The sequence below is a fragment of the Callionymus lyra genome, chromosome 16 (genome assembly GCF_982586985.1).
Source record: "Callionymus lyra chromosome 16, fCalLyr1.hap1.1, whole genome shotgun sequence".
Taxonomy (NCBI): domain Eukaryota; kingdom Metazoa; phylum Chordata; class Actinopteri; order Syngnathiformes; family Callionymidae; genus Callionymus; species Callionymus lyra.
Window position 1 is genome coordinate 17,130,450 of NC_141833.1, and position 22,627 is coordinate 17,153,076.

General features: G+C 40.5%; 3 protein-coding genes across 3 annotated transcripts in view; 2 read left to right on the plus strand and 1 right to left on the minus strand.

Annotated features, from left to right (window-relative positions):
* LOC148063990 (uncharacterized) overlaps positions 1-5,761 on the plus strand; it is an 11,245-nt gene extending 5,484 nt beyond the window's left edge. Inside the window, exons 2-4 of the mRNA XM_087811437.1 lie at positions 410-964; positions 1,040-1,879; positions 3,538-5,761. Of these exons, the coding sequence (XP_087667563.1) occupies positions 410-964; positions 1,040-1,879; positions 3,538-4,211 (2,069 nt within the window). The 3' untranslated portion in view covers positions 4,212-5,761. The remainder of the gene's footprint in view (positions 1-409; positions 965-1,039; positions 1,880-3,537) is intronic.
* Positions 5,762-8,543: 2,782 nt separating this feature from the next.
* On the plus strand, positions 8,544-13,642 carry LOC148063991 (uncharacterized). The gene is made up of 4 exons (XM_087811853.1): positions 8,544-8,902; positions 9,122-9,183; positions 9,364-9,454; positions 12,428-13,642. Exons 1-4 carry the CDS (start codon positions 8,698-8,700, stop codon positions 13,366-13,368), a joined length of 1,299 nt encoding a protein of 432 aa, XP_087667979.1. The 5' UTR covers positions 8,544-8,697; the 3' UTR covers positions 13,369-13,642.
* Positions 13,643-16,011: 2,369 nt separating this feature from the next.
* pnp5b (purine nucleoside phosphorylase 5b) lies at positions 16,012-22,419 on the minus strand. The gene is made up of 6 exons (XM_087811393.1): positions 22,327-22,419; positions 20,040-20,209; positions 19,855-19,958; positions 18,085-18,260; positions 17,804-17,994; positions 16,012-16,501 (listed from the first exon to the last, which is right to left on the minus strand). Exons 1-6 carry the CDS (start codon positions 22,344-22,346, stop codon positions 16,290-16,292), a joined length of 873 nt encoding a protein of 290 aa, XP_087667519.1. The 5' UTR covers positions 22,347-22,419; the 3' UTR covers positions 16,012-16,289.
* Positions 22,420-22,627: the final 208 nt, after the last annotated feature.

Consider the following 22,627-nt stretch of genomic DNA (forward strand, 5'->3'; position numbering starts at 1 on the left):
GGGTAGGTCACGCCTGCTCGACAACAATTTCAGGTTGTTGAATATTGGCACTGATGGGTGTCTATGACCCACACATCTCATCTCCTGGATAAACGGTTGAACGGCCAAAGTTGCTCTTGACCATCTATAAAGCAGACGGCGGACGGTTTAGATCCTAGTCCTTGGTGCTTCGTCTTCATCGTCCAGTTCATACCACTTTATATCTGATCTAATCGGTCATAAAGGAAGTCTTGACTTCTCGGGGTTCGGATTCATAATCCAATCTAAACTTGACCCGACTTGAACTGCAACCGACAAACCTGGTGAGTCGTAGGGGTTCTCCTCTGAAGACTTAATATGGATGTCTAGAATGTATCCAGAGAGATAGTTTGGGCTTTGTTGAAACTGACTCAAGTTTGTTGTTCCACAGATGCACCAAGCACTGGCCAGAATGTCCGGACGGTACCAGAACCGGTGGCTGTCCATCCAGACCAAACAAACCTGCCCAAATCTGAGGTCCAGGTGAAGAGTGAACCGGTGGAGGTGGGAGTGGGCGAGAGGTCCGGGCCATCCCGAGAAGGCCAGAACACACAGGAGATTTTACAGTGGAGGCAGACCACGCAAGACAATCCTGCTTCCAACCACTACCTTCATTTAGGACCTGGCTCCTTGCAGAGTCTTCCCGTCCAGGGGTCCAGAATGATCTGTGGCTCCCCGTTCCAGGAGAACCCGTACAGCCGAGGCGCTTCGTCCATGGTTCAGCATCGGAACCTATACAATGCTGTGCGGCGGAGGACTGCGAAGAGGCTGCTGTTCAAGAAGGGCTTCCTGTGTCCATACTGCAACAAGTACTTTGAGCGCTCCGGTCACCTAGAGCGGCACAAGAGGATCCACACCGGAGAGAAACCCTACCGGTGCGACATCTGCGGGAAACGCTTCAACCAGAACTGCAGCCTGAAGGAGCACCTGAAGATCCACAGGAGATGTAAGTTGTCATAATGTTTCACAAAAGGTTTTGTTTTCCCATGGAACTGATGGAGAAATATTGTCGTGGTTTCAGCTCTTCAGACTCAACCAGTCCTAATGGAAAACATTCAGGAGGAGAAGCCGACCACCACCATTCCAACTCCCCCGGAGGTCCAGATCACCACAATCACCTCTGAACCGGATCAACCAGAGAACTCTCCGACTGTGAAGGTTAAGTCGGAACCAGTGGAAGAGAAAATTCCAACACCAAAGCCCACGGAAGAGGCGAAGGAACCAGAAACCACTGAAGAAAAACTGAAACCTGAAGAGGAGAAGTCCAGTTTTCAGAGACCCAATGAGACCGAGACCACAACTATTGCTGTTCCTGGAGATCCAGGCCAGAGCTCTGATGGTTCTGTTGGTCCAGGCCAGATCTTTGATAGTTCTGGTTGTCCAGGCAAGAACTCTGATACTTCTGGTGGTCCAGGCCAGAGCTCCGATGGTTCTGGTGGTCCAGGCCAGAGCTCTGATACTTCTGGTGGTCCAGGCCAGAGCAAGACGTCTTTCCCGGGAATGTCGCAGTTGATCCCGCCGCCAGTGGAAGCGTCTTCCAGCACCTTCAGCTTCCCAGTGAAGCAGTTTCGGGAACTCGACAACAACGGCATGTCCCAGCCTTTTTACGGACCCTTGGAGCAAGATATGTGGATGGACCCACGGTCGCACCTGCAGCACCAGAGGTTCAACTCCTTCCAGATGGTCAAACCCAAAAAGTGCTTCAACTGCTCCTACTGCGGGAAGATCTTCGAGCGCTCGGGTCACCTGGAGAGACACTTGAGGATCCACACGGGCGAGAAACCGTACGGATGCCACATCTGCGGCAGGTGCTTCAACCAGAAGTGCAGCCTGAAGGGCCACATGAAGACCCACAGGAACGGTAAGAGCAGAGAAGAGTTGGTTTGTTTTAACGTTGTTTTAGAAAATATCAATACACTTGAATATCGTAGTTCTTTTCACAATATTATCTCGAGATTCATCAACACCAATGTTTTAAAAAAAAAACTAACATACAAATATTCAATGAATTTTGCTTGTATAGAAACTTGGATCTATTGTTTTTCCTACTTTCATACTATTGCGATATATCGTAACATTGCCACTGTATTGTGATGCGTATCATATCGCCAGATTATTGCCATACCTACCCCTAGTTTGGTTAGCTTGAGGTGTGCAGACCATATACGTCATTCTCCGGCTCATTTATTGTTCTAAGTTTTCATGAGTGCAGACAAAGGGACTCCTTTTTGTTCAAGGTCAAATGGTTGAAGGCCGGGACACTGCAACCCTGCTAGGGTTTGTGTCCTGTGCTGTGGTTGTCGGTGTTAGTTTTGGCTAATTTCACATTTGGAATCTACTAGTGTCCGTCGGGCTCAATGGCCACTCTGATTGGTTGAGTGCTAGCTGTGACTAGTTAATCGGTGCACAAGGATAAACCGGAAGTGACGATGGCACCACACTCGCATCTTTTTGACTTGGACAACACATTCTTCTTCTACTTCTATTTAACGATGGTTGCAACCAACATATATATGACGTAACTTCTGTTTACAACGTCACTAAGATTGCAGCTGTTTAGGGTGGTTAGTGTCCATCGATCCATACTCAGTTTTGTGGGCGTTTTAGTGACAATTTAGTGTGCATGGCGCACTAAATTTTGCAAGAATTGAGACGCACTTACGCACTCAAAATACTAACTTTGAGTACGCAAGTATGCGATTTGAGACACAGCACTGTTCTATGCTGTGGTGTGTTGGGGTGGAAATGTGTCCAGGAGGAGTGTCAACAGGTTGATCAGGAGCTCTGAAGCTGGACTCACTGGTGACAGTTGCAGAGAAGAGATCACTGGACAAACTACTGTCCATCATGGACGATGACATCATCCTCTGAACACTGTCATCAGTGAACAGAGAAGAAGATGGAGCACGAACGCTCCTCCCATGATGCAACACTAATAGACTCAAAGGACTCATTCATTCATCGGGCTATTAGACCTTTTAATTATGAGTTTGGGGGCAGGAGTGAAGTGAAAGTATCTTGACATTCTGTTCTATGTTAGTCTTTGTATCCTTTGTCTTTGTCTTCGATATACAGTATGTTCTGTATCTTTAGACTTAGATCGTGTCGTCTTGTTCTTTCTTTTTATAGAAACTTTGTTCTTGTTCTTATTTTTATGAATTATAGTCTGTATTGCTGTGTCTAATTGGAAAAACAATTTCCCAAAGGAGACCTCCTGAGGGATCAATAAAGTTCTACCTAACATAACCTAACCTATCCTGTGCAGTTAAAGTGGCTGAAATCACAAAAGATTCCAGAGATCTGAGATCAAGAGGGTACAATTCACTCCTGATTGGTCATATTTTGGTTTGAAAACCAATGAAAGCAGTTACGACTTCGTCAAGAGTCATGTGGTCTGTAAATACTACAACACCAGAGTCAAGTACTACAGACAGTATCATAATATATCTCAAGAACCACATTCTTGCCAATACTCGCCCCCAATACCTACGTGTCACTAAAATAAATGTTGTATTCCAGGCGAGAGCACAGAACTCCAGGGAACGATGTTCGGAATGCTTGCTGACCGACCCGGGGAGAACCACACGGAGTCCAAGGCGGGAATCTTAGACGGTCCTTTCATCAGTTCTTCGTACAGCGAGTCGTCGCCGGACCACATCGTCATGGTGAAGCTGGACGGAGACGCCGGTGAGTATTCGAACACGACCAGGAACCTTGAAGGCTCCGTCCCTCCGGATCAGGGTTTCCTTCTCAACGCCAAGAAAGGCGACAGCCCGACCGAGCGCTCTGTCCGGGTCTTTCTGAACGAAATGAACTTCCAGCTAGTTCCGTCCGGTGCTGCTGCTACTGCTGCCGCCGCTGCTGGTGGTGGCGGCGACTGGAGGGATTACTCGCAAATCAGGGAACTGCCTTTTCTAAACGACAAAGTCAAGATGGAGATGCTGCACGGCGAGCGGTTCTCGCTGATGGCGATGCAGTCCGGCGGTCCCGACGCCAGCGAGCCGCACATGGCCCACGAGCTGAACTCCCGGCACCAGGACGTGTTTGACTTCAACATGAGCGGAAGCTACGACGAAAACAGCGGCGGCGGCGGCGAGTCGGGCCGTCAGAACTGCTTCATCTGCTCCACCTGTGGCCAGAGCTTCGATACGTTTGACTTGTTCGAGAGACACAGCTGTAAAGACTTCCTCTGAGCTTCCCGAACCGACCCGCATGTTTCATAATCCAACATCCTCTTCCACGCAACTCGGAAACGCTCCAGACAAAACCTTGCTGTGGTTTAATTTAACTTAATCTTGAGTCGTGCAACACTGAGATTCAATAATCGAGAAGAATGAAGTCCCTCCTTGACTACAAGACAAGAACCACGCCTGGCTGCAGATGATTGACAGGCAGGATGTGGTTCGGTATCATCACTCACCTGAGCTCACTTTCTGTTTAGCTACTCTTATTTTGAAGGGCTGACTTTGTTCGAATCGGTCTTAATTTATGCCATTTTTATTTGTAGGTGCCTTATTTACCATGCTGTATCAGCGATGTAGAACATTTTTTTTAAAAAAGGGAGATGCAAGTATGTGTTAAAGTTTACATAAGGTCTAATTTTATGGAATATCTTTTTTTTAGGTACCTCTCTGAATGTTACAAGTTGAGTATAAGTATAAGTGAACTCGTCTTGCTTACTATGCTGGTCAGCAACCCAAATATTTTAAATTAAACTTAAAATAATGAACAAAATTGAATACATGTTTTTCATTTCTGTTCGGTTTCAAAGTAAAAACATAATTGTTATGTTGAGAGATGAAGCTGTTCTACGTGACTGTTGAATTTGTACTGAAGCTAAGCTAATGGTTAGCATCGTTGGCGACACAAAAGTCAACTTTTAAACACGCGCTATTCAAGATAAATCATACATTAATGGTTCGAATCCAAGGTTAAGCTATTTTTATTTTTTTTAATCCTCTCAGAAATAGTTATTTTTTTAACTGCTAATAAGAGTAAAAGCCTCAATGATTGTCAACTTGATCTGGTGACGCTAGTAAAAATTTAGCAACCATTTCTAAAGTCAAAACAGGAATGGACTAAAACTAGGATATAAATTCAAGCTTAATCCATAAAATGTTATTGTTCCGTTTAGTATTGCAGTGATAAAACTGTTGCATATGGTATAGTGTAGCTTTAGCTAACGGCTAGCATTGCAAACACGTTACTTAAATTATTTCCCTTAAAATGTCCCTTATTTTCTACTCACCCTCATGTCGACTAAGGGTTGGGATTATTTTCAGAGTCATCTGTTATTTTTTAGAGTAGTCTGCAAAAATGTAGGTGCATATTACGGAGCCTATATTTTAAGCTTCTTTGTAGCTGAAGCTAATCGGCTAACATGCTACATTGTCAGGAAACTCTCTCGGTCACGAAATAATCGTTGAATATATAGATTAATATATATATTTTTACATTGAAAAATTCCTCATGTCGAGACTTTAATACAAGAGGGACGTTACAGACGAGCAGTATTGAGTTATATGGATGTTTTTAAGTGTCTTTTCGGACCAAGAAAAGTGGTCTCCGTTAGCGACCGTCATATGAACATACATTTCTGCCTGTCACTCCAAAAAGACACAGATTACTAATAATAATCCTAATACTCAGTTGATATGAGGGTGAGTAGAAAATACGGGAATTCAAATATTTGGTGAACTATCAATTTAAATTCAACATGTAAAAGTAGAAGATAAAACTTGATAAAAAATAAGAACAAGATCAAAGAGAAATAAAGAGAAAGAACAAGATGATACAATCTAAGTCTAAAGATAAAGAAAATTGATCAAAGAAAAATAACAAAGACAAAGGATACAAAGACTAACATAGAGTAGAACATCAGAATTGTACAATCTTACCGCACGAGGGATGAATGAGTCCTTGAGTTTCCACTTCAACAAAGATTATAACTTCTGTTTTGTTTAAGATTGGAGGCAATGAACATGATTGTGAAATTTGACATCTAACCGATTGTAAACGAAATATCAAAATCAAACGCTTTCTGTTTTTTTTTTACTTCCCATTTTAAGTTGTTAGATAATAAATCACTTACTTCCTGCTCTAGACTTTCACAATATTTGGCACTTCCTTCTTTCAGAAAAAAACATTTTGAGTCTCTATATGAATGCATGTTGTTCATCATTTTTGTGTTTCCGGGCTTGACTGTTTTGTTTTTAAACCCATGGGTGTTGACACACATCTCCAACACACACTGAAGCAGTTTAATTTGTGTTTCATCGTTAAAAATTCTTCCATTAAAAAGTTCCACCCTTTCCAACGTCCTCGGCTTAAAAGTTTACATATGAAAGTTTGTAGAGGCGACTGAAGTGAAGGTGTGAAAGTGAGATGTACAATAGAGGTCAACTGAAGGTCTTTTCGGTGCAAAAATAATCACAATTTTCATTTAAATTGTTCTAATTTTCACCAATGTTTTACTGTAAAAGTGCCTAAACTGAACCCTAAAAATCCGTCCAAGGCTTAAAGAAATTTCTAAATTTTGCTTCCATGACTAAAGTGGCCACAGAACTCTGATCTGTGTCTTAAGAAGAGCTGAGCCAGAAGGCTGGTCTTTTCATGTCCTTGATGTTTTCTTTTAACCTGAATGGGATTGTGACTGAATGAATGTGAATGTTCACATTAGTAAAGATAATTAACGCATTGGATTTATTGCATCAACTTTAAGGAGTTCATGGGACAGACCCGGTTTAAAATGTTTTTTCTGTGTGTCCAGTAGGGGGCAGGATTTGGAGTCGGACGTTGCATTTCGGTAACCTCGGTTATCTAGATTTGTTGGTGGTTTACATCTTCTACTTGAAAGAAAAAAAAAAAGATTAGTTATTGAACTATCCACTGACGGTTTTCTTGGAGTTTTGATCCTTATTTAATTTATTTTTTTTAATCTTCCGAAGCTTGAAATGTACTTCTTGTCCTTCTCTCGTGTCACTGCTCATTTTGTCCATAAAGTTTTTTTTTTTTTTTTTTCTTTCTTCAAACGCTCGATCTCGAGACGTTAAAAGCATTACTTGAATACATGATTTGTGGCATAAACTGGTCGTTGTTGAAGGAATGAAAGCGTGTTGTTCTAGATTTTTGTTTTTTAATTAAAAAAAATAGAGAGAATAAGCATTTATTTGATTATAAAAGTTTAAGTTTATACACGCTACTATTTCTTCAGAAGCTGCTCTTGATGTGTTTTTGCTATATAACAAAAAAAACAAGAATGCATAATTTATAGAAGGTCGCTTCACATCGCATTATAGGAGGAATTTAAAAATGTCATCTTTTTATATCACTTTTTAAATCACAAAACCAGAACAAGAGGACGATTCAAATCTTATTGTGAAATTTCAATAATGCTTATTTCATTCTCTCCACTAGGGGCAGCATTATACAACACTCATAAAAAAAAAATCCAAGAGGGCTTTATTTTTTTACAACTTGACATTCATTTAAAAAAAAACGTCTAATATACTTCTGTGTTTTCGTAGCCGTGTGTATGTTTGAATAATTCTAACTGGGGGGTTGACTAGCGGGGGTTGCTTCTCACTTTCTGGCCTGGTACCTGATTTCTTCCCGTTTTCTTTTCATTGTAAAAAAAAACAAAAACAAAGCTGTTCCAATACTGCCTTCTGTAATTTATAGTCTTCACTATGGCTGGGGAACATCTCGGGGAGGGGGTTCCTCTTCTGACATGTCTGCGATTGACATTTCTGTGTTTAAAAAAATAAAACATGTTTATTCTAAACAAGGTTGTGACTCATTTAAAGATGAAAAAAGCAAGAGATTTCAATTTTTTTTTTTAAAAAACATCTTTTTTAGTGGCACATGACTCTTTCAAGAAACATCTTAAGACGTTTTTATTTGTTCAGGCTTTTCCTTGATTTTCTGGAACTCCTGTTGTTTTATCAGCTTTATCTTGATCTTTAAAGTATATACTTTATTGAATATTGTTTTGATTGTTTAAGCGCTTTGTGACCCTGGTCTGGAAAAGCGCTATACAAATAAAAATGACTTACTTAATTACTTGTGTTTTTAACAGCTTTATCTTTTCCCTTTTAAAGTATATACTTTATTGAATATTGTTTTGATTGTTTAAGCGCTTTGTGACCCTGGTCTGGCAAAGCGCTATATAAATAAAAATTCCTTACTTACTTACTTACATTGTGAGTTACGGGTGTACCCATCGTGTGAATACTTATTTTTAGCTTTAACTTTGCAAAGATTTACTATTTTTAAAACGCTCTAAATCCGGTGCGAACATTCATTCTGTCAAAAATGTATCGCAGTTCACACTTTTGGCCACCAGAGGGAGGGACGAATACCTAATATTAACATATTAAAATTTGAATTATTTATGATTCGTAACACATTTAGACTGGATTGTGTGTTTTAACATGTTCTCTTCTGACTTTGAAGTTTGGAACTGCCATCCTAAAGTCACCCCCCCGTCATCAACATTGCCTTTGCGCCTTTAGTCGGGTCTTTACGGTAGATGTCACCGCCACACGGAAGCGCTTCCTGTTCAGCCAGAGACGTTAAAAAAAATGTCCTAGAGACGGACCATCACCGAAACCACCGACTTCTGCGTCCGTATCCCCCCTATCTTTCTCCCGCCGTGACGTCACCCTGGATGGGTCCACCATGGCGTGTATTCCCTTCCAAACGCAGCTCGCGTCCATCATGGAGGTCCTGGTGAAGGCGGCTGTGGCGGAGATCTCCAAGCTGGTCGATGACAAATGTGCCTTCCTGCACCTGGAGATCTCCAGGAGGCAGAGCGAGAACGAGCAGCTGAAGAAGAAGCTGCAGATGCTGGAGGAGAGACACGCGCAGCAGCAGCGACGCTTCGGTGAGTCGCGTCTGCGGACGATTAATAACGCGTTAAAAAAAAACAAAAAAACGCGGTGAATCGAAACCGCTGGAAAGCCTTCTGTTCCAAGATACGATAGATGCGTCATCTCTGAAATACATGTCGACATCTCAGCATCTGTTTAAAGTCAAATTTACGTTTGATCAACGGCTAAAACATTCCTTTTTCAAAATAAAAGCCTCGAATGTTTGCTTCCAGAGAACTTCCCTGAACGAGGAAGTGATGGAGGAACCTGTCCTGACACCACCGCTGAGGTCAAGGTGAAATATTATACTTCTTTTTTCATATCGTGGGGTAACCGTATGTCCCAGCTAGTTGGGGGTACGTCCACCCATTTATTGTCTTAACTGTTGAGATTACAAAAACTAAGTAAAGACTCAGAAGAAGAAGAATTATTTTATTTTATGTTCCTCAAATTAACTTTCAGTTTCTGCTCATAGTTTCCAGAACTGGAGGACGCGACGGTTTCCTTCACCATCAAAGAGGAGAGCCCGGATGAGGCGCTGTGGATCAGTGACTCGGCGGAACCAGGTCGGTACCGAACTCGCAACATTCGAGTCCGGACGCCAAACGGTCGAATATTTGCTTTTATTATTTGCAGCCAAGTTTTCATAAATCGATTTATTCCTTAAAGTCCGAATCCAGACGATAATTCATAAAATTAAAAATAAGTACAAGAACAAAGTCCCTATAAGAAGAAAGTACAGGACGACCCAATCTTAGTCTAAAGATAAAGAACATCCTAATCAAATGACAAAGACAAAGGATACAAAGATAAACATAGAACAGAATGTAATAATACTTTATACTTTCATTCCTGCCCCCAAACTTAGAATTAAACAATCTAATAGTGGAATGAATGAGTCCTTTGAGTCTATTAGTGTTGCATCATGGGAGGAGCATTCGTGCTTCATCTGCTTCTCACTGATGACAGTGTTCAGAGGATGAGTTCATCATCCATGAGGGTCAGTAGTTTGGCCAGAGATCACTTCTCATTAACTGTCACCAGTGAGTCCAGCTTCAACCACAGATCTCCTGATCAACCTGTTGACACTCCTCTGGGACACATTCTCACCCCAACACACCACAGCATAGAACACTGGCCACCACAGACTGGTAGAACATGCAGAGGAGTTTCCTGCAGATGTTAAATGATCAGAGCCTCCTCAGAAAGTACAGTCTACTCTGGACTTTCTTATACACATGGTCTGTGTTGCAGGACCAGTTTACTGTCCAGACACACACCGAGGTACTTATAGTTGTCAACTATCTCCACCTCGTCACCTCTGATGGACACTGGAAGTGGCTTTGTCCTGGACCTCCCAAAGTCCAAAACCAGATGCTTGGTCTTTGAGGTGTTCAGCTGCAAGTGGTTCCTCTCACTCCAGTCCACAAAGTCACATATCAGACTCCTGTACTCGTCCTCGCTGTTGTCCCTGATGCGTCCAACAATGGCAGTGTCGTCAGCAGAACTTCTGGACCGGACTCGGCTCGAAGTTGTAGCAGAAGTCTGAAGTGTAGATGGTGACGAGGAGAGGGGCCAGTACTGTCAGGGATCAGGATACAGATCAGGGACGATGAAGCCATACTGAATTAAAATTGAATGAGTCATCCCACTATTCAGATGCTGGTCAAACACTGGACATCAACCCCCCACTTGTAGGGAAATTAAGTTCATGCTTTCACTAGGTTTCCCTGATGATACTGGCCTAACTACCCCATCAATCATGTGCTGATATGTATTTCTACGAGCTGTTGCAATGCGGGAGATGTCTGGGACTGTGCAATATAAGAAAGGGGGCCTCCCGGAAGATAAGATCGGCAGAAGTGAAAATGGGAAGATATTTTACAGCTTATCAGCATCCCAGTCAATGCAGCTCAGTGGCGGTGATTTTGGCGCCGCCATCATTGTCACCAGAGGTCTCTTTTTTTCTGCAAAAGGGGTCACTAGAGGGACACAAAATGCGGGAATGTAAGCCGAGGCAACATGGCTCAATCGGGATTTTGTAGAAGGGAGAATAGGGTGTTGCAATAATGAGGAAGGCAGCCAAGCAGCGCCTTGGCAAGGGAAGACACTTGCTGTGTCTCAAATCGCATACTTCTCTTAGTATACTAGAAGATAGTATGCATAAGGATAGTACTATACTAACTAGTACTCAAATTCTCCACAGATAGTATGTCTCAAATCAAACACTGCTGCTACACACTAACGGGAAATGACGTGACAGCTTCTTCTTCTACTACTATTTAATGATGGTTGCAACCAGCTGTTTGAACGCTATCGACACCTGCTGGCAGCACGTTTTGCAAGTTTGGGAAAAGAAATAAAGAAAAAATATGAGAATAAATATTCGCGAGATATTTAAGCTGGTATCAGAACCGAAGACATGCCCTGCTGCTGAAAATACACCTGGCGTTTTGCGGGTACTATTTAATGAAGCTGCCAGTTGAGGACCTGTGAGGCGTCTATTTCTCAAACTAGAGACTCTAATGTACTTATCTTCTTGATGAGTTGTGCAACGGGGCCTCCCACTTCTCTTTCTACTCTGGTTAGAGCCTGTTTGTGCAGTTTTCTGAAGGGAGTAGTACACACCGTTGTAGGAAATCTTCAGTTTCTTGGCAATTTCTCGCATGGAATAGCCTTCATTTCTAAGAACAAGAATAGACTGTCGAGTTTCACATGAAAGTTCTCTTTTTCTGGCCATTTTGAGCGTTTAATCGTCCCCACAAATGTGATGCTCCAGATACTCAACTAGCTCAAAGGAAGGTCAGTTTTATAGCTTCTCTAACCAGCTAAACTGTTTTCAGCTGTGCTAACATAATTGCACAAGGGTTTTCTAATCATCCATTAGCCTTCTGACCCAATGAGCAAACACATTGTACCATTAGAACACTGGAGTGATAGTTGCTGGAAATGGGCCTCTATACACCTATGTAGATATTGCACCAAAAAACAGACATTTGCAGCTAGAATAGTCATTTACCACATTAGCAATGTATAGATTAGTTTAAACTTAGATTAGTTTAAAGCACTGTTTAAAATAAGGAAAATAAGGAAATTTCTAAGTGACCCCAAACTTTTGAACGGTAGTGTATATGCATTTATATATGACGTAACTTCTGTTTATAATGTCACTAAGATGGAGCTGTTTAGAGTGGTTAGTGTCCATCGAACCATACTCAGTTTTGTGGGCGTTTTAGTGACAATTTAGTGTGCATGGAGCACTAAATTTCGCATACTAAGAATTGAGACGCACTTACGCACTAAAAATACTAACTTTGAGTACGGAGGTATGCGATTTGAGACACAGCCACTGTGTTTCTTGGTAGTTCACTTCCTTCGTTGACCAGGTTACAAATCCAGAATGGAGTCTAGGAATTCATCCGTTCATGTCTTTGGGATAAATGTAAGACCCATAGCTTAGAAAGAAACGACTGGGTAACATTAAGTTAGCAGCATTAGCAGCGAAGTGAGCGGCCAAAGTAACATTCTCTCTCCTGCAGCGATGCAGCTCCACCATCCGGGGAACGCTGAGGACAATCGGCCGTACCAATCCAATCGCCGGTTGAGCGTTCCTGAGTTGACGCAACAGAAATCGTCCTGTTTCAGTGAAGCGTTTCACTCCGGACTGCAGGCCGGTGGACTACGACTGACCGTGAAGACGGAGAAGGAACAACTGGGGTTCCGTCAGGAAGGCTGCCAGCATGGCGCCGGAAAGCCCGCCGCTCTTCCAGATTTCTCCCTAGACGAACGCGAGAACCAGCTGTGGTCGTCCATCATCGAAGAAAACGACCTGGACTCCGGCTATCCGGACTTCTCCAGCGTGGTGGACGAGTATTCTGGCACTTTCATCGACCAGTCGGGCACCGCCTCCAACGTGGGGAAGCCGGTTCAGCCGTCATGTCAAATCCAAAGTGACGGACGCTACAATAGCGAGTATCAGAAGGACGTGCAGTCGTCCGGTTTCAATCCCGGATCTCCGACGGCTCCTTGTGAGCCCGACAGAGGAAGGGTACTGCTATATGCAGATGAGCGACCAGAGAGCGAGGCAGACGCTCCAGAGCCCGGAGCTTTATCGCACGCGTACCATCCTCTTAGACAATCGCGTGGCTACCAGTGCTCGTACTGCGGGAAGACCTTTGTCCGCTTGAGCCAGTTCAAGATGCACCAGCAGACCCACAAGAGGAAGCGGGCCTTCTGGTGCACCGTGTGCGGCAAAAACTTTCAGTGCCTGTCCCACCTTAGCATCCACCATCGGACCCACACGGGCGAGAAACCTTATGGCTGCGGCGAGTGCGGCAAGCGCTTCACGCAGCAGAGCAGCCTGCGGGTCCACCAGCGCACGCACAGCGGTGAGCGGCCATACAGCTGCGGCCAGTGCGGCAAGACCTTCATCCTCATGCACCACCTGAAGAGACACCGCATCATCCACACATACAGCTGAGATTTTAACCCTTTTTTCACATCGACGAAACATTATGACCACCCTTCTCCTACTGCTGCAGTAGTTACTCTGTAATAATTTATTAAGCTGTTGTGTTTTCTGTTTCAAACAATGTGACGGGTGTCTTTTGGCTGTAATCTTCAGGCGGTCATAATGTTATGGCTGTTTATTTCACATGGTACTGAGCATCAAATCCAACTTTTTATTTGGCGTCTTTGAGCTCAACTGTAAAATGATTTTTCTATGACGTTTTTACTCGTAATAAAAGTCAATTTCAAACACGTTTTATTAAAGTTATCTGGACCTGAAAATATACAATTAACCTGAATATAATTCTGACTTTTATTATTCATTCTTACAAATTATCCGTTTGACTTCAATATCATTTGTTTATTTGTATTAATTTATGGATTTTTATCTCAAGTTTTATTATTTTAATTCTGTGTAAATTCTTTTTTACTGTCATTTAATTTTCCATTGTTCCTTCATACTTGTCTATTTCAATTTTAACAAAAATGTCTCAAAATTGATTAATATTATTATTAATTTTAAATGGCTCGCACATTAATTTATTCTAATATGGATAAATTCGTTATATTAGTTCTGTTTTTTTCAAGTTTCGATAATTAAATATTAATAATATGATTAATAATGAACCCCCCCCCCTCATTTTTAAAAAATGAATTGTAGTTAAATATGTTCTCCCACATTATTTTCTCTGATGAAAAATACTTTTGACAATTTTGTGAATGTTATTATTTTTTTTATAAATCATTCATTTTAATCACAATGATTAAAAAAATAAACAACACTTTTGTTTTTAAAGGTTTAAATATTTAATTTAGTTTTTATCCCCCATGTAGGTTTTATTTAATTTATATTTATTAGGTTACTTTCATTTTTTTTTTAATTTGTCCTCCCCTCGTAATAAGAGTTTTATCAGCTTTAATAATAAAATAAAATTACGTCAGTTCATCTTATTTCCCGCCAAACATGCCACACGATGGCGCCATTACTGACGTCATCAAATAGTTCCCCGCTGACTCACAAACTTCATCATGTTGTTCAAAAGTCGTTTGTCCAAATTTGGGTTTTTCTGTCAGTGAGGCGATAAAAGTGTGTAAATATTTGTCACAGATGTCGGAGAGGAATCGTTTTCTTGACGGACGTGACGTTTGCACTTAAGAAGGCGATGAATTTAAACAGCGCCGCCTAGTGTGCATTTTTTTTTCTTAATATAGTAGTATTTCTACTAGTATAGTAAAAAGGGAAATTGATTGAATTAAAACAACCGAACGCATTTTTTTTCTTTACAGAGAAGAAAATTATAAAACAATAAATATATTTAATAATAATAATAAATAATATAAAGTATAGCAGGAAAAAAACAAGTAATGTTACTGTTTAATAACTTGACTTGAAAGTGGTTTTTAAATATTTAATTATAAGAGACTCTCAAAACGTTCTTCTTGAACAATCTTCATAGGTCATAATGTTTTTGTTGTATTTTTAAATTTTTAACAAGTTTTAAAAGACTTCAGGGACCAGATCTTGAGATATTTTGACCCTCAGTTCCATTCAGAGTTGAAGGAATGATTCTGTGAGTCAAAACTATTCCTTATATCGTAGATCCACGTGTCGTTCTTCAACCAGATGGTTCCACACCAGAGCAGGAGGCAAACTTCCTGCAGGCAAACATCGTAAAATCCTCACCGCCCTGTGAGGCGTTCAGGCGTCATGGAAACTTTTTAAACTGGGGTGTGGGTGGGGTGGAGGGGAGGAGGGGGGGAGTGACAGCAGTGGAAACGTTTGGGTGAGAAAAAGAGGAACGAGATGCTAGAGAAGGTACAAGGAGGACAAACACCGGAGATAAGATGACTGTGGGACTGTGAGAAAGTCCAGAGCTAGACGTTCGGATTCACAGACGATACCTGAACGCACCACCGAGCGGCGCTCACGAAAGGAAAAATATTTTTTACACGTAATGGAAATCATAAGAAAATTTAAATATAATTCTTTTTTACGATTTTTTTTAATATATGAAAACTATATATATGAATGTGTATATATATACATACATATATATATAAAAAAATAGATTTTTTTCACTTCAATTGTCAAGAACCTCAATATTATTTGTCATTATTTTTTTTTTATTTCAAATTTTTAAATGTTTTAACCATTCTTTAATGCTTGAATATAGAAACTTTTTAATTGTGACCATAAAGTTAAATAAATATAACAAAATAGCTTTTATCATCATATCAGATTTGGTTTCAGCTTTTAAAACGAGAAAATAAAAGAAAGATAATTAATCATCACTTAAATTGTGACTATAATAATATAAAGCAACGACAACTTACACATAAGACATCTTATATCATCACTTAACCTGATTTAAAATATTTTTTTGTAAATCCGCCTCTAAAAAATATGCATTTTATCTTGAATTTAACATGTTATTCATTGTTTTCTTATTGTAAGACTAAAAAATGAAAAACACATAATTCTTGATTTAGGTATATATTCTTTTAATAGTTTCAGCTTTAAAAATATATTTGTTTAATTAATTACATTTTATTAAGAATTATTATTTGCTTATGATAAGACTATGAAATAGAAAGAAACATTTTAAACAAATATTATAATTAATTCTTCTTAAATTGTGACTATATCAATATTAAAAAAAACGAAACGTTAAAATAATAAAAACAAATTTTCATCGTCAATTGTTGCTGATTCTTTATTTGACAACAAGCTTCTCAGCTCGACTCGTATAAATAAATCAAAGGATCGTGGAATGTTGACGAGCAATAAATAATCTATAAAGTTATTAAGTTAAGCAACTAAAACTCCCGAATAGAAAAAAAAAGAAGAAAAAAGTCGACCCGCAGGTGGCGCTGTAAACTCCAGGATTGCTCTCAAGAGTTGTTCTGGTCCAGTCGGCCCACCATGGTGGACACCAGCCGCTCCAGCTGCCCCGCCCTGAGCTTGCCCGTCTCCAGAACCTCCTCGTGGTTCGCCTTCTGGCGGCTGTCGTAGTCCATCACGGCCCGGTTGGAGATCAGGGACATGGCGAAGCAACGCATCCCGGCGTGTCGAGCTACGATGACCTCGTGTGACGTGCTCATGCCTGCGGACAGTGAGTGAATATATGTTTTGGTGTGTTTACTTTATTTTGATATGGTTGTGCCTTTTTTGTTGTGAGTCTTTGTTTTAGTGTGAGTGTGCATTCATGTGGAGTTGTGTTTACTTGTGTGTTTTGGTGTGTGTTTTCATGTGAGGGATAAGCCAATGCATAAGTGTTTTTAAGTGTGTTTTGGTGTGTGTTTACAGGTATTCTTTTATATTTAAATTTGCATTTGTTTACTTGTGTTTTGGTGTATGTTTCTAAGTGCTAGACGATGCATAATGCATTTGTGTGTTTTGATGTACATGGTTGTTTTGTCGTTTATTTTTTATCTTGGTGATTTCTATGTGTGATCAGTATATTTTTCTATAGTGTGTGTTGTGATGTGGCCGTGTCGTGTTTTGTTGGTTGTGTACGTTTCAGTATATGTATGAGTTCCTTGTGTGTATGCAGGTATTCTTTATGTTCTATATTTGCATGCATGTGTTTTGGTTTATCCTTGTGTATTATTTTGTGTTTGTGTGTTTGCTAGTTGATGCATATGTGTGTTTAGATGTATATGTTTTTTTTTCTCCATTTTTCTGGAGTTTATTAATATAGTTTTGCTTCGATGTGTCTAACTGTAGATGTGTTTGTTTATTTTTTGGTTTTGTTGTGTGTCTTTTGATGTGGTTGTGTCTATTTTGCTGTTGGTTGTGTGGGTCTAACTTTTAGAGTGCATTTATGTAGCATTTCTTTCACATGTTCTGGTGTATGTTTGGTTGTGTGGGTATGGATAGTGCATTTTTCTGTTTTGACATACATGTGTGTTTTTTGGAGTGTGGTAGTTGATGCGTGTGTGCATTTGTGTGTGATGATGGACACATTTTTTATTAAAACATGTTTATTCATGTGGTGTTTACTCTTCAGTTTAACATTGTGTTTTGGTTTGGGTTTTGCTGTGTGGATCCAGGTTTTACTTTTTACATTAAATCCATTGTGTTTTTGTTTACTAGTGTGTTTTGTTGTGTCAGTTGTATAGTTGTTATAGCTTCATATAGTATATATATATTTTGCTGTTGGTTGTGTAAGTGTTTTAGTGTATTTATGGCTGTTGGTGTTTCTGTAGTGAGAGTAATTGTGTGCTTAATATGTGTATATGTGTATTTCAGTTTGGTGTATGTTTGGGTGTTCACGTGCAGATGTTTAAGTAAATGATTTTTGTGTTTGTTTTATTGTATTTTGGTGTGTAAGTGTGTGTTTAAGAAACGTGAGTTCTCTGCTGCTTTAGTGTACGTATGTGTGGACTGTGACGTTTGAACTCACCGACGGCGTCGGCTCCGAGGATGTGCATCATGCGACACTCGGCGATGGTCTCGAAGGACGGCCCCCCCAGGACGCAGTAGACGCCCTCCTTCAGGAACTCGTTGAAGCCCAGTTCACCCCCGACGTCCAGGGCCAGCTGCCGCAGATCGCGGTCATAAGCGTCCGACATGCACGGGAATCGAACGCCAAACCTACAGGTAAAAGTCGATCGTTTTCGGTTTTCAAAGCGGTCACATGACCCTTTCCCGTCCCCCCCCCCGCCACCCCAACCCTCAGCCCACCGGTCTTCGTTGGGTCCGGCCAGCGGGTTGACCCCGGCGAAGCCCGGCATGTTGATGTGGTCCTTGATGATCATCACGTCTCCGACCTTGTAGTCCTGGTTCAGGCCTCCGGCGGCGTTGGTGAGGAAGACCGTCTGGACCCCCATCAGCTTGAAGACCCTGATGGGCAGCGTGATCTGGACACACGGGTGAGGTCAGGAATCAAACCGACAACTAGTGGTGAACTGTAGCGATTTCAAATCTGATTTAATTTCAAGCGGTTTAAAACAAGGCGTTAGGTTGAGTACGTTGAATATATAGAACCATAGTACTGTCTGACCTCAAGTATTTATCAGATCGGTATCGCTCGATACTCAAAGCACAGGTATCGGGACCGTAAATGTCGGATCGGTGCATCTGTAGTTCTTTTTAGTTTTTCAAAATAATTCGATTTTAAATTTTTTATTTTATCTAACATTAACAATTCCGTGTTTGTTCATTTTTGTGTTACGATTATACTTCCGGCCTCTACATGGCAGCAGTCATTACGTCCTCCTCAGCTTAAGAAATCATGTCGATGATGACTGAGCACGAGAGGATACAGTCGACTCCAGCAGCTTTTTAAAGCTGATGTTTGGACATATTTTGGTTTCAAAACGACTGAAAGCAGTTACAACTGAGGATGAGAGGATACAGTCGACTCCAGCAGCTTTTTAAAGCTGATGTTTGGACATATTTTGGTTTCAAAACGACTGAAAGCAGTTGCAACTGAGGACGAGAGGATACAGTGACTCCAGTAGCTTTTAAAGCTGATGTTTGGACATATTTTGGTTTCAAAACGACTGAAAGCAGTTGCAACTGAGGACGAGAGGATACAGTCGACTCCAGCAGCTTTTAAAGCTGATGTTTGGACATGTTTTGGTTTAAAAACAAATGAAATCAGTAACGACTTCATCAAGAGTCATGTGGTCTGTAAATTCTGCAACACCAGAGTCAAGTACTCGACAATACTACAAATGTATACTTGATACTACACTATAAAAACACCTGAGTCAAGTACTCGACAATACAACACATATATACTTGATTCTACAGTATCACAACACCAGAGTCAAGTACTGGACAATACTACACATATATACTTGTTACTACAGTATCACCACACCAGAGTCAAGTACTCGATAATACTACACATATCTATTGATACTACACTATCAAAACACGAGAGTCAAGTACTCGACAATACAACACATATATACTTGTTACTACAGTATCACAACACCAGAGTCAAGTACTGGACAATACTACACATATATACTTGTTACTACAGTATCACCACACCAGAGTCAAGTACTCGATAATACTACACATATCTATTGATACTACACTATCAAAACACGAGAGTCAAGTACTCGACAATACTACACATATAAACTTGATACTGCACTATCACAACACCAGAGTCAAGTACTCCCCAATATTACACATATATACTTGATATTACACTATCAAAACACCAGAGTCAAGTACTCCACAATATATACTATACTATATATCGTATTGTTGTCCCTCTAACGTGATACGTTTCGTCAGATTCTATCAGCAACTCCGAACTAAATACATCAGTTCAGTTCGATGTGCCACGATCAACCAAAACATTATGACCACTTGCACACCACAGTCGTAAGTGGATTGATAAATACATAAAACATTATGACCACTTGCACTCACTCTTTTTAAAGTGCAACACCACAGTCACAAACATTATGACCAGTGCAGGTCCTCACTCACCTTCTGCACCGGGTAACCCTCGTACAGGTGGAACCGGCCCTGCATGCACACGCATGGTTTCCCCTGAAGAGTCCCGAACACTAGCCGGCCGGCGTGTCCGTGCACTGCAACACACACACACACACACACACACACAGGTCAGGGGTCGGATTAGATCCCGTGACGCTCTGATCTCTCGCTCTCACCTGTGCTCTGGGGGAAGTTTGGAATGTCTGAATATTCAAAAGCTTGAGGGTCCTTGAGCATCTGAGCCAGACCTCCCAGACCCGACCCACAGACGATCGCCACCTTCGGGCGCACCTGAGTGTTGGACAGCAGCCAGTCGGCCGTCGCCCGACAATCCTTGTAGCTGTCGCTGAGGGGAATTATGGGAAAAAAAGAGAAGATGAAACGCCTCGGCCGGAGAGTGACGGGTCAGCTGACGGGAAAGGGATCATGTGACGTGAGAATTTTTGATGAGAAAAGTGTGATTTCTCTGTGATCGAGGCTCGTGACGCTGGATTGTTGAGGACGAGATGAGACTTGATGGAGGATTTTGGGTAAAAGTTTTTCGCCCTGAGGCCAGACTGTCAGGCGGAACAGAATGTACTTTTATTTAACCTTTACTTAAACTCCTGTAGTTCTGACGGGACTTGTTTAAAGATGGAGTTCATTAAAATTAAAATGTCTTTTTTAATTAAATTTGTATTTAATTTTGATTTTTTTCTTTGTGCATCAAAATCCCCGATTGACCCTTCACAATCCCTTTCAATGTGCTGGCTAAAATAATACATGTTTTTTTTTGTTTTCAATACTGTACGATTACTAAAGTGTTTATTTTTGGTTCTACTCATTGTTTAACAATATACTAAAAAAAATCTCTTAAAAATCAACCCAAAAACTAACATTTAAGCAAGGTCAAAATTTTAAGCAGACGCCAGAACGTATATTTATCAACCTGGTTACAGCTCTTTTTTTCTTTTTGGTTCATTGGAAAATATTTTTTGATGGTATGTAGTTGTTTTTTTTTCTCCAAATTTTGCACCTGGATTTTCAATTTTTTCAACCTATCAATTTGAACGTGTTGCTTAAATGTTTCTATATTACTGTTCAAAAAACATCTCAATAAAATGTTGTATTTTTGTGCAACTAAAAGTTCAAAAAATCTTAAATAAAATGAAAAATGTCTTTAGAAACATTTAAGCAAAGTAAGAAATTTAATGCCAGAACGTACATTTTCCAACGTGGTTACAGTTTTGTTTTCTTTTTTGTTTCTCTGGAAAATATTTATTGACAAGATGCATTTTTGTTTTCCTAGTTTTTGCTATTTAATTAATTTTTTTTGTGATTTCAAAATTCACCATTGATGAAATACAATTTGAACGTTTTGCTTAAAGTGATAAATGTTTTTTTTTTAATATATATATACAACACAGTTTAATTAACACTTGACTATGTTTGTGTCTATTCTAAGTTATTGTTAAACAATAAACTGAAAATTCTTAAAAAAAAGTTGAAGTGAAGTTTGAACTCTAAACAGACGCCGGAACGTACATTTTTCCACCTCGTTACAGCTCGGTTTCTCCTTTTTGTTTCTGCGGATGAGATTTTTTTTGACGAGATGTAGTTTTGTTGTCCTAGTTTTTGCACTTTGCCCCAGTGTTTGTGTCATTATTCCCTCACATTCCCTTTGTATTCCTGCCCTTTTGTTTCCAGTCTGCGTTTTGCGTTTCCCTCCGATCTCCCCTGACCGACACCGGACTCTTTTCATGAGACTCTAACACAGGTTGTTTTTTTTTATTTATGGTCACATTATATTTTAACTGCATTTTCTTCTACTTTACTTCATGTTTGAGGCTTTAGGTTAAAAAAAACACCCATTTCTATATGACCTAAAATCAATTTCTTAAAAAAAGGGGGGTTCAAAGTACATAGATTGATAGATATATAGATCAAGCTTTATTGATCCCTACATCAAATGTTTAAATGGTTATCCACTACAAAAACGGGTTGTAATATTTATTTATTAAAAACTACAGCGTGAGCCAAAATTTAGATGAAAATCGCCAGAAACAGAAAAGACTAAAGAAATAAGAGTTAAAAAATAAATCTATTTTATTTTATATTCATGAACCTTTTAGTTGTATAACAGCAACTTCAAAGTAATTTTAATTAATATTATTTATATTTTCTCTGCAGAATAAATAAATGAGTTTTGCAGCGACGTGTCTACGTCACCAGGAGGGAGCAGCGCTCGTGGGACTTGATGAATCGTCCGATTTATGATCAATGACGTCACGGAGGATGTGCGTGTGTCGCGTAATGAAACCACAAACGCAACGAATCCACCGCGAATGACGAATGACGGCACGAGGATCTTCATCTCTTTCAAAAAGCGTGACGTGGGAAAAAAAAAGGGGATTTTTTTTTTTTCCACGGACGCAAGTGTTAGTAAAGTTACCGTAAATACGGTTGTAGACGAGCGCGGCTCACCTTGACTCGGACCCGGACATGATTCCACTGGCGGATGTTGCTGGAGTGTCTGCGGGGTTTGCGAATGGCGGGACCCGCTTTTCATTCCATCTCCTCCCCCTTTCACGCCTCCCTTCTCTCCCCCCTCTCTTTCCCCCCTCTCTCTCCCCCCCACGACTCTCTCTCTCCTGGCCACATCCTATTGGGTAATGCGCAGGCGCGGTGCGTTCAAGTCCCGGAGAAGAGAGAGAATGACGAGAAATGACGAGAAATGAGATAATTTTTGAGGTGACGCTCGATTCTCGTATCTGCTCCTGGTTAG